The sequence below is a fragment of the Leptidea sinapis genome, chromosome 25 (genome assembly GCF_905404315.1).
Source record: "Leptidea sinapis chromosome 25, ilLepSina1.1, whole genome shotgun sequence".
Lineage (NCBI taxonomy): Eukaryota > Metazoa > Arthropoda > Insecta > Lepidoptera > Pieridae > Leptidea > Leptidea sinapis.
Window position 1 is genome coordinate 4,565,712 of NC_066289.1, and position 12,922 is coordinate 4,578,633.

At 34.5% G+C, this 12,922-nt stretch overlaps 2 protein-coding genes across 4 annotated transcripts in view; one reads left to right on the forward strand and one right to left on the reverse strand.

Moving 5' to 3' along the window:
- Positions 1-12,922, reverse strand: part of LOC126972073 (O-acyltransferase like protein-like) — a 283,177-nt gene that overhangs the window by 127,111 nt on the left and 143,144 nt on the right. The window lies entirely within an intron of this gene.
- Positions 1-12,922, forward strand: part of LOC126972055 (E3 ubiquitin-protein ligase Nedd-4) — a 71,359-nt gene that overhangs the window by 2,139 nt on the left and 56,298 nt on the right. For all 3 annotated transcript variants that reach the window (XM_050818633.1, XM_050818631.1, XM_050818632.1), the window contains exon 2: positions 5,697-5,776. In XM_050818633.1, the coding sequence (XP_050674590.1) occupies positions 5,697-5,776 (80 nt within the window). The remainder of the gene's footprint in view (positions 1-5,696; positions 5,777-12,922) is intronic.

Genomic DNA, 12,922 nt, shown 5'->3' on the forward strand with positions numbered 1-12,922 from the left:
TACCAGAATGTTTAGACACATTTTAAGTTGAACCAATCGTCTACTGATACATTCAAGAACAATTTACTGCTTTAATAATATGCTTCTTAAGTGTAATTTAATAAACAATATGTATTAATTACCCTATTTTACCACTGTGAAAACTCATGATATAGAGTAGGATAAAGTGGATAATACATTTCTCTTGGCATAAAGTGTGATATCAAGCTTCGTTGGAATAGAGCCATATAGGCTTTATTTGCTTAATCAAGAAAGACAAAAATATCTTTGAAGTACACATACTATAATTTGTATGGAGATACTAATTCCACATAGTTAGGTAATAATTATTATAGGCATAATAACACTATTACTGGCAGACAAAGTAGCTTGTTTCGGAATCTGTTACAATCAGGTGCCTTATGATATTATGTCTAAAAATATATCATACTAAATGTCCTCAATTCCTTGGTCCTGTATTAGCAATGAACATACAATTCATACTTGAATAAATAGTAAAACATAAAATCAAATATATATAATTCTCATGTCGCTCATAATCATCAGATCATTGATCTGATGTATGCATATGCACTTGCACTATTGCAATTATGTTTACAATTTAGTTTTTTTTAATGTTTATCAATATATTGTTGTATATTATTTACTATCTTCATAATATATTAGTTATATATTATCCTAGCAATGCATCTGTGAATGCGTAGCAAATAAGTAATGTATCTTAGGTAGACACACTCACACAGTGCACGGGCTACACCCAGTGTTGGGACCAAATACTCTTTAATATTATGCAATAAAGTGTTTGTATCTAGTAAATAAATAAATATATAATTAGGAAATAAGATCAAAAAGGGTTTTTAAGCTTCTAAGAATAAATTTCAAACAACACAAAGACTAATATTCGAATAGAAATCGGGCAGAGTAACATTCTAACTAGTCAACGGTTGCAGCGAAAATGTGTTGACGCTAGGGAGACGTCGCCTTTTATAGACGTCTTCACCCTGTCCACCTGTCACTGTCAACACAATCTAAATAATTACCCACTACATACAATCAATACGAAAACAGGACAGAGTTTCTGAGAGATGTTCACAGTCCGACGACAAACAAAGTAATAGTCACCAACTGTTCTGCTACCGCTTATATAGCGGTCTGTTGGCTGCAAGTGGGGAGAGGTGACGTCACGTTTTGAAAATTTTCTTGATTCTAAGAATATAAATTAGTTATGAACATGGAACAGTGGAATTGCCCTTAAACTTCCTTAGTACGGAAACTATGGCTGTTGACAAAATTCGCATATTTGTAAATTAAAATGTATTTGCAATACACAGAAAACAATGACATATATAAGGCTACAAATTATCTCAACTCAAGAAAGACTTGCTCCCCATGACTGAACAATCACATGATTCCGCAAGACAATTCTCTAAATATGAACTTAGATCAAAGGCTAAGAGAACACATAATTTGGAGTCTGGAGTCTTAACTGTTGCATAGCATATTATTCAGAAATGATCGAATTGACAGTGTATAAACCTGTATAGACGAGTGGTTAGCGATCCTACCTACTAAGCTAGAGGTCCTGGGTTCGAATCCCGGTAGGTGCAAGCATTTATATGATTAATATAGATGTTTGTTTCCGAGTCATGGATTTTTGAATGTATTTATGTATGTTTATATGAGTATATGTATGTTTAATTGTATTATTATATCATTGTCTTGTAACCCATAACACAGGCTATATATGCTTAACTTGGGGCAAGATAATTTGTGTAAAAAGTGTGTCAATATTATTATAAAACCATTTTGACACTATGGATTATATTATGAAATACAGCTGTACGGCTGTACGGTCCGCAGCAGTATTATTGAGATACTGGAATAATATCAAACAAGTACATTTTTTTTTGACCAAAATGCGACAAGCGTAGTCACATGATGGTAAATGATATATTGTGCCCAAGGATATAGCCAATTTCTCTATTGATGTTGGTTACTATGACATAAATGACTTTCTTAATTATACCACAGATTGGGAGTGGAGTGACCGCCCTTGGGCTATTAAATAATAAGTTTAATTGTACAATATTACTTTGTGAACATATTTATTCGACAAAAAAAAGAAGCCCGCTGAGTTTGCTGCGCCCATTCTTCTCAGGTCTGAGGCATTCATTTTGGAATGGGTGGTAGTTTTCTGACTTTCAATAAGTGATGTCACAACCTATTTTGAATAAAAATATTTGAATTTGAATTTGTACACAAATGATTGTGGTGTTATATATTCAAGAATATAAAAATTGCTAGATGTTCAAACTCAACCACTTGTCCTTCCAACAGACTAGAGACAAAAATTTGTAATTGTATACAGTTTGCATGTATGATAGTGCATAAAAACCTGCAGGCGCTTTGAAATACAAAATACAATACGAACAGTCACATAGCATTTACAACAAAGCTATGATGATTGACAACAATTAACATTGACATTAGACAAATGTTAAACACAAATTTGTGTTCCGTTTATTTTTATTTCTTTTTGGAAAAGACAGACAAACATGTGTATGTGTGACTAGGTGTTAAGTGATCATCGCCAAATGAAATCAAAATCACTTTATTCACGTAGGTCACGGAAATGACACTTATGAATGTCAAAAAAAAAATATCGTCGCCCACATTCTCTTGCAATACTAGAGGATTCATAGGAGCGTTGCCGGCTTTTAAGGAAAGTCTACGTGTACCCATGTCGTATCGTCCCGAAAACACCGCACAAGGAAGCTCATTCCACAGCTTTGTAGTACATGGAAGAAAGTTTCTTGAAAACCGCGCTGTGTAGGACCGCCGCACATCCAGTTGGTGGGGATGATAATCTGTGGCGTGTCGTGCGAAGGCGGCAGGAATCAGGTGAAGATCTCTCTTCGGAACACGTGATAAATGCGGTAGAAGACACAATGAAGCGACGTCTCTACGCAACGCCAGTGATCCAATACGAGCTGCTCTGCGTTACACGCGCTCAAATGGATCGAGCTCATACTGGGATGCGCCAGACCAAAGATGACAGCAATACCCCATATTTGGCTGGACTTGCGCTTTGTAGAGCGCTAGAATGTGGGCCGGCTTGAAGTACTGCCGTGTTCTATTGATGACGTCCAGCTTTTTCGAAGCCAGTGAGGACTCTGGAGGTCCTCTTGCAAAAACTCTCGGAAAGCCTAAATGATGGAAGTTTTGAGAGAAGCGCCCTGTGCCTCGTGATCTAACTGCCAGGCCTTCTCCCTTGCTTGCGATAGCTGCTACCTATCTATGTGTTAGGTATACCAGAAGATCGCCTGCCGACCGACCATGGCGATAGCCGTACTGTCGATCGTTGATCAACTGGTTACTATTAATTGAGTGATATACAAAAAAAAAAATATGCATCAAGTTTTTAAAAGATAAAAATATCAATAAAGAAGATATGAATAAAAAATATTCCTATATATAAGCATTTGTCATTTTTTATCACGTCGTGTTTACTGTAGTATCTCTCTATCACAATATGTAGTATGACTGATGTGGAACGTCCATTAGTATCTTTAACATTGTGTATGGTGCATCATGGCGGAAGTTGACGAATGTAATATATTGCGTTTATTAATATTATAAACGAAACTGACAAGTTCAGAGCGGTTAACAATTACGTATTATCATTGAATTCATATTAAAGAATGCATTTACGTGCTTAATGTTTCTGTACATGGAATGTACTTTTTTGGCCATGTCCTATGATTTAAATGAGGTATATATACACCTCTCTTAATATGTGCGCAGCGATTTACAAATGTTTTATAGACTTCCCATAAAATACGCCTTATTTACGATTTTCGGATGCGTCATCAATGATCCTTTTGTTAGACCGTTGTGTGACCCAGTATTCGCATAATGTCACCTAGTTATGTTTTATTTTATAACTGTTTATTATTGCGTGACAATTTATTTTTTTTGTTCTTTTATATTTATTTAAACAAAAAAGTTTGGGGGAAACAAGATGATGGCCTTGATATACATTGTACTAATTTATTGTCTTAATTGTTTGTAATAAACGAAAGTTTTTTTTAATTGGGCTTAAAGCTCGTTACAATATTACAAGTAAGAATCTGTACGAGGTAATTTAAATTTGCGTAGGTAAAAAGTACTTAATTTTAGGTTATTCAGCATTATACTATGGAAGAGGAGGGAAAAAAATTACGGTTCATGAGATTAGATTCCTTTAAGGTAGGTTTTCGTGCTTTTTTATAGGCAGCCATGTCATTGTACTGGAAACACTGCGTGGTAATCAAACCAAAAAAAGGAATATGCTTCATACCTCTCTATGGTTGCTTGAAACCGCACTACGGCGGAACATTACGCATCCAAATGGTGTTAATGATATTATCTATGTTTGAGTCGTGCGGTGCGGAGATATAAAGAAGCTAAATCAAGTCAAACAGCTTGTGGGAACAGTCTCTGTGCTAAATGCGGTAGAAATGAGAAAAAAGCGATGTCTCTACACGACTGAGCCGTTCACAATGTACTGATGGGGTGCATCACATCAGAGGTGAGAGCAATATTACATATGTGCTGGTCTTCGTAAGAGTCACTAGTAGACGCGTTGGCTGCTTGCTCTATAGAAAACTCCTTTGAAATCGCTTGAGATTTCGAGCATTCGCCAATTCCGAGCAATTTAAATATTGAACAACATTATTTTGCCCCATTCCGCAATCTCAAGAGAAGACTTGATAGAAGATACATAAGTTTTCTCGGCCGAGAATCTTCGGCAGGTGTATACTGAATCTCCAATATTATCATCGGTATTGTCATGCATGTAAGAGGATATGCAGTACGAACTTTGGGACTACCTCTTCGTTGCCCCATGTAAGCACAAACCATATAAGAGTACTAATTACTAAGCATCATATTAACTGGCAACTTACATACTTTTTAATATGAGTGATAACGGGACGAGCAGATGCCAAGAAGCCCAAAATTCTGCACGGTGCCGCGATTGCGCATGTCACGTTAAGAAAAAAGATGTTAAGCCTTTTCAGCAATTTCACTAGCTACGGCGCCTATCGAACCGAAACAATAGTAGTAGAAAATTTATTGAAGTATGCGTTACTTTGCGAAAATCCATAATTATACAAATGATTTAAGTTTTCTTTAGTTTTAATTCCGCCAATATTTTTTTTTAAACAATTCGACACGTGTTTCGCCTCTACACGAGGCATCCTCAGGACGTGTTGTCTCGCCAAAATCTGGCACGAGACTTCAGAAATCAGTCTAACACTAAAGAAAACTTAAATCATTTGTATAACAATAGTAGTGCTTGTACACACTTGTTTGGCGGCAGAAAATAGCAGATTTTGACAAAAACCCTCATGCAAGATGAAACACCTTATAAGTGAATACAATGCGCGCGACACAATATATTCCCATCGAAATTCATGAAAGCCAAGTCCCCAAGTAAATTATTAGCTTTATGGAAGCTGTTCACCTGAAGAAGATACTGTAACATGGATGGGCAAAGGATACAATTAAGTAGGAATCTACTGTCCCCAGTTGTAGGTTAGCATTTCTGTAGCCCACTTAAAAATATCAACTTCAGTGTGGGTGCCAAAAGAGGCTTGGATCACTATTAGTTCATTGCTTACTCCCAATGCTATAAATTTTGTTTGTCATTTCAGACCGATGAAAATAGCTTCCTTCTTCGGCTGAAGGTGATAGGAGCTTATCAATTGGCAAAAAAGGATATATTTGGTGCTAGGTAAGTCTAGATATTTATATTAGATTGAATTTATTAGTTCTATCCTATTAATATTATAAATGTGAAAGTTTGTATGTCTGGATGTATGTTTGAACTTATTAAACGCAAAAACTACTGATTGGATTTTGATGAAACTTTACAATAATATAGCTTACACACCAGAATAACACATAGGCTATTTATTACTTATAAAACTATCGCGTGTATTATACTTTATATGGCAAAACAACGTTTGCCGGGTCAGCTAGTACGTTACATTTTAAAATTCAAATACTTATTTCATATCAGCACAGTGAATTATATTATTTTTCGATATATTAAAAACTATCGTCATAGTTTTTTTCATAATAAACAGATGGATTCTTAATATGGGATTGTGAAAGGAAGTAAAATGTTAATATGAGCGATTTCTTCATGACGATGTAGCTTTATTAACATCTTTATAACATTTCATATTATTAAGTAGTGATTAACTTCCATTCCCAATATGCTATCTACAGATAGAGATAAATTACTACCGTCTGCTGTCAGTAATTAGCTTTAAGTAACCTGAAGGTGTCCCAATATACCCGATAACGCATTCTTATCGCCTTATATTGGGACGCGTGAATTGCAATTTCCATTCAAACTTCTATCGCTGGTAAGCTACACGTCGTCCCATTGACAGACAGCGTGTACAGATACGGTGAGTTACCGTCGATAAGTTTATTGGGACAGAAAGTTACGATTTTTATCTCAATTAAGAGATAGACTGAATATTGGGCACGGTTGTAGTCATCTTAATTAATAGTTTAAAGTTTAGTAATTAACTTAATTAGTCACCTATAAGTATTCATGCCAGCGTGGCCCTACAATGGCGAAATTAAACAAAGACTACTTAACCGAAATAATAAAAAAATATTCAAAAATAAAATACATAATTCACTTAAATATATCAATTTTCCATAATATATACATATTAAGAAATCTAGTAGCCGCGCGCTACCGTAGGCACTGACACCAACTTCGTGCCGTCTTATGCGACGAACACGTCAGGGTGATTAGGTTGTGTTTCCTAAATATATAATTTGTTTCTTTGAAAAATTCAATTACATATACTATTCATTTATTTTAAATTTGAGAATTATTTTTTTATGATTAAGGTTAGATAGCTGTACCCGAGTGTTGGTTCATTAACGGCCGTTCCCAATATTTAGTCTATCTCTTACTTGAGATAAAAATCGTAATTATCGTTGATTTTCTGTCCCAATAAACTTATCGACGGTAACTAACCTTATCCGTGGACGCTGTCTGTCAATGGGTTCGACGTATAGCTTACCAGCGATATAAAGTTTGTATGGAAATTGCAATTCACGCGTCCCAATATAAGGCGATAAGAATGACTTATCGGGTATATTGGGACAGTTTCAGATTATTGACAGCTAATTACTGACAGTAGAATGTAGTAATTTGTCTCTATCTGTAGATAGTATATTGGGAACGGCCGTAAGTCATATTCTATGAGTATTCATGGCAGCGTGGCGCTACAATGGCGACATTAAATAAACACACTGGTTAAATAATAATAAAAAAAATACATAATTCACTTAAATATATCAATTTTCCATAATATTATTTCGGATCAGCCTGTAAGAACTCTAGTAGCCGCGCGCTACTTACGGTAGCACTGACACCTACTTCGAGCCGTCTTATGCGACGGACAGAGGGTGATGAGACTTTGTTTCCCCTAATATGTATATAATTTGTTTGTTTGAAAATCTCAATTGCGTTTTAATTGCATTGCAATATTCATTTATTTAAAATTTTAGAATTATTTTTTTTCGATTCAGGTTAGATAGCTCTATCCGAGTGTTCATTAACGGCCGTTTTCAATATCATATCTATACTTAGTTTAACTTACTAGAGGTAGACAAATCTATCCTTTTTTACTTACTTTTGAATAACCTATACACAGGAAGCATTGGACTATAACTATATTAGACATAACTATGGATAGATAAGATCTTGTCATTAAATGGTGATAGCAATCTATCACTAACTAGAGATACCTACGTTATTGAAAACAGCCGTAAAGGTAGACAAATCTATCGTTTTACGCTTACTTATATTTCAATAACCTATCGACATTAAGCATTGGACTATAACTATATTGGACATAACTATGGATAGATGAGATCTTGTCGTTAAACGGTGATAGCAATGTATCCGTAACTAGAGATACGTTATTGAAAACGGCCGTTAAGGACTCGTTTACGAATCCGACAAAAATATGATATTTTTCGGTAGAGTTTGTGATGAAATGAAACTAAATCTAACAAAACTAAAAATTGCCACAAATAGATTACTTCTTTATCTCCAATTAGCAGGAAATATTTGCTTTAGAATTTTGATATTTTATGTGGTAAAAACGATTATCCGTTACCTCTTCACACAAAATTGACGAAATGGGGCTTCATTCAGGATCAGTTTTCTGCTACTACTTTCATAATTTTGTCTCTTAAAAATTACGTAAGGAACGCAGATATAATATTTTCAAAAACACGGGAAATAAATTAATGAATATGTTATAAATAATCTCAGAAAAAAATATAAATGAATCATCTAAAATTCATATATTTTTCTGATAAGCATGAGCTTTAAAGTGTGGTATTAAGGGTTATTTTATTATGTCACTCCGTACGCATTGCACAGAAAGATCTATCGAAACAACGTCAGTCCGCGCTCGGCCGCCGCCACTGTGTCGGTTGTAAGCAGCAGCTCGTACTCGGAAAGATCGCTGTACGAACATGAATATTCTTTATAAGCTCTACAATACTGTCTTTGATACTTTACATATTTTGTAAGCAGTCAGATTTTCAAAAAAATATGTTTCTGTATTTTTTTGAAGAATTAGTGATTTTTAAGTTCATCTCTAAATATAAGGTCTATATTAAATTGACATCGGGTCAAAATCGAAATCCAAGATGGCGCCTATTAATTTTACCAACTTCTCTTCATGGGTGTCGTTTTCATGGTTATCGGGGTCAACAATAACGAATTTCGGGTCAAAATCGAAATCCAAGATGGCGCCTATGAAATTTACCAACTTCTCTTCATGGGTGTCATTTTCATGGTTTTCGGGGTCAACAATAACGAATATTTGGTCAAAATAGAAATCCATGATGGCGCCTATGAAATCTACAAAATTTTCTTCATGGGTGTCATTTACATCGTCAAAATTAGAATAGAAGAATAATAAGAATAATAGAATTCATTCAAAAACTTAAATTATATTATAAAAGGCCTGTCTAACAATATCCCAAATGCTAAATTAATTCTTCATTCCCTAAATATAAAAATATTTACGTTTCGACTTTTCACCCACAATATTTACAAAACACATTCCATTACCAATCTCATTAAAAAATCTTAAAATTTGATTTTGAAAGACCTACCTAATGATACCCTACATGAAAAATTTTCATCCTCTTATTAACCACAAGAAGCTCTACCCCTCTTATCAATTATTACCACCATATTATTTGAAGAAGAGTTATTTCAATAGATATTGTAATCATAAGGTATAAGCTATTACATAAATGTAACGTATATCTTCTTTTATCCCGCATTATTTTCAAAAGACCAAAGGAAATGTCATGTATAAAAAACTGAATCTAACTTTCAAAGACCTATCCAACGATACCCCACAAGGTAAGTCTCCAGTATTTTTTTCAACTCCACTTGTAGGGGAGGTGTCCTCAGGGGGGAAGCTACGTCCACAGCACCAGACAACACAAAAAATGGCGTGCGTACAAAGTACACATGTCAGAAGTGAAACTTATTTGTGAAAACCAATTTTTTAATCTCGTTTATATTAATAATTATCCTAATCTGTTCTCTAAACCAATTGATTTTGCTACAACGCTAGTAGTGAAGTTGTTTTACTTCATAGCGGTACCCTGTGCTTCCGCTTCGAATGTAGCATATTCGCATTTTCTCACTCTATCTCAATCAGACTCAATGTCCCTCTCCTCTTCTTGGATAAAAACGTCCTTCATTTTCGTGACACTTTATTCCGTTTCATCCATAAAAAATTTACCCTCATGCGGGCAAAGAAATTTCACTTCAAAAATGATCCCAAATTCGTTCTCTGCACCATCGAGAACCTCGGATACGATATCCATAATGTTGAAATCATAAATTTGCGCCACGGCCATCTTGGATTTCAAAAATGACTTCAAATTCGTTTTCTGTACCCTTGAGAACCTCGGGTTCGATATCCATATTGTTGAAATCATAATTTTGCGCGGCGGCCATCTTGGATTTCAAAAATGATCCCAAAGTAGTTCTCTGAACCCTCAAGAACCTCGGATATGATACCCATATTGTTGAAATCGTAATTTCGCGTGGCGGCCATCTTGGATTTCAAAAATGATCCCAAAAACGCTCTGCAACCTCGATAACCACGGATCCGATACCCATATTGTTGAAATCATAATTTTGCGCGGCGGTCATCTTGGAATTAAAAAATGACACCAAAATCGTTCTCTGCACCCTCGATAAACTCGGATTCGATACCCATATTGTTGAAATCATAATTTTGCGCGGCGGCCATCTTGTATTTCAAAAATGATCCCAAAATCGTTCGCTGCACCCTCGATATCCTCCGATACGATACCCATATTGCTGAAATCATAATTTTACGCAGCGGCCATCTTGGATTTAAAAAAAAACTGCGTTTACTGCACACGACGTTATGCGACAGAATTGCCATCTAAAGTTCTAATATTTAACTACTAAACGGATACATCAACCAATTATGAAAAATACATAGGTATTAAACACTTTAAAACTTGCTAAAGTATCAAATTCATTTGATTCCCGCTATTAACTTTAAGTACGTGTATGTGTTTGAGCGGTGTCAGTGTAGTGGTGCGATTCAATACCTTTCTGTTTTGAGAACGCGTCCTTAATGTCTACCTACCGTACTATCACTAAATATCACCTAATATTTTAAGTGATTTTGGGTTTTAAGCGGTCGCAGGCCTGAAATATCTCTTCCTGTTTCTTATTTATTTATTTACTTCAACCGAATACATATTAATACAGTTGCAAATATAAACTTAACATTATTTACAATTCTAATATGTACACCTATACGAGAAAATGCACGTAATGCGTAAAAAATTTAAAGTAAGTGTTTTATAACTACGTACAAATGAAAGTAAATGTGAAAATTAATTTAAGTTAATAGGTTTATACTTTGGCTTAAAATTATCATTGAATTTTTAAGTCAGCCAAGGGAGTCATTGAATATATCAACATATGAGTGTTTTCTAACAAGCATATATAACAACAATTTGCAAATGAGACTTAACATCTTATGTCTCAAGGTGACGAGCGCAGTTGTAATGCTGCTCAGAATTTTTGGGGTTTTTAAAATCCTGATCGGCACTGCATTGTTATGGGTAGGGTGTATCAATTGGAAATTGATGGATCAACTGAACGTCCCGCTCGTCTTGTGCTTTATTTTCATAAAAAAAAATAACAAATAACTGGTAATTGGGGAGTTCAGTCCTAAATTTGATTTTATAAGAGGTCTGCTAAATGTTTTATGAATACTGTTACGCGGATACCTGAAAGATATTTCTATTTGAGTAGCTCCGTATTATTGACTCTTCTTCATTTTGTAATAACAATAATAATAAGTTCTGGAAAACAGCCGTGCCAAGCTCTACTGGGACCGATCTATCATCACGGATAGAACGAACTATTACTGCTAATAAGCCTGATATTGTGTTGGTAGATCGGTTAGAGCGTCGGGCATTTATTGTTGATATCACCGTTGCGTGTGATGATAACCTTGTGAAAGCTGAAATAGACAAATTGTCGAATTACCTAGACTTAGCACACGAGGTTACTGACATGTGGGAAGTAGATTCAACAATAATTGTCCCAATAGTTGTTTCCGTAAACGGTCTTATAGCAAAGAGCCTCGACCATCATCTCAAGAGGCTCTCACTTAATAACTGGATAAAGGGACAGTTACAAAAAGCAGCTGTTTTGGGAACGGCACGCATCGTGCGGAAGTTCCTCAGTCTGTCACCCTAACCACCGGCGGAATTGTCGTAAACCAACGCCGGCGGGACTCTATTTTTATATTAATATTTGTAATATTGTTTCTTTTATAAATATGTTATGTATATAAATGTAGAAAATAAGATGAAATTGTAATAAAGAGAATAATAATAATATATTTCTTTGCAAAAAAACATAGTATACAATGGAGTTTAAATATTATAATAATGAGCTTATGTGTTTTGCAAGCACTATTCCTAGCATGCAAATATTTAACTACAATGAATATCAGAATTTGGTTTAAGACATTTATTGTTCCATAAAGGAATTTCCACTTAAATGGAACTTACAGGCTATTTTATAAAAAGTGGGTAACAAAATTGCATCTTAAAGCGGCTAAAATAGGCTAATTAGTTAAGTATAGCTTATATACATTTCTAATACAAATATAAAATAAAAATTATAATGCAAATATTTTATAAAAATTATAATACTAGTGGGTAGTTTTAAAACACCATCGCATCAAAATCATACCGACCCGGGCCGGTCGACGTCAACAGTCGACTCGAGCCACGGTTGAGTCACAACTCACTACACAAGATTACGTAGATTCATCGATAACGAGTTACTAGATGTGACAACAGAAAATATTATTTCTATTCAATGGGTTGACAATTAATTTCAAGATATTTCTATTTATGTTTCAGTTTTATTGCTAAAATGGGCCTTTAGGAGTTTTTTAAAAATGTGCATACTGTTGCACTCTTTAATATTTTTAGGAAGCTTATTATACAGTTCAACACTTTCAAAAGTTATATTTCGTTTACCATAATTAGTTCTGGGTTGGCATAAGATTATATTGTTGGCACTTCTTAATCGTTGTAATTGGGGATATTTATTTTTTATTGTTAAGGTTATGTTTGAATGTATTTCTTTTGATAATAATTTTCGGATTAAGATACAAGTGTACTATTTGTAGGTATTAGTTATGTTCATTAATTTTGTTTCATTATATATTTTTTCTGATGATGTTAAGAAATCATAGTTAAATAATACTTTAATCAATTTGTTTTGTGCCCTTTGTAGTAC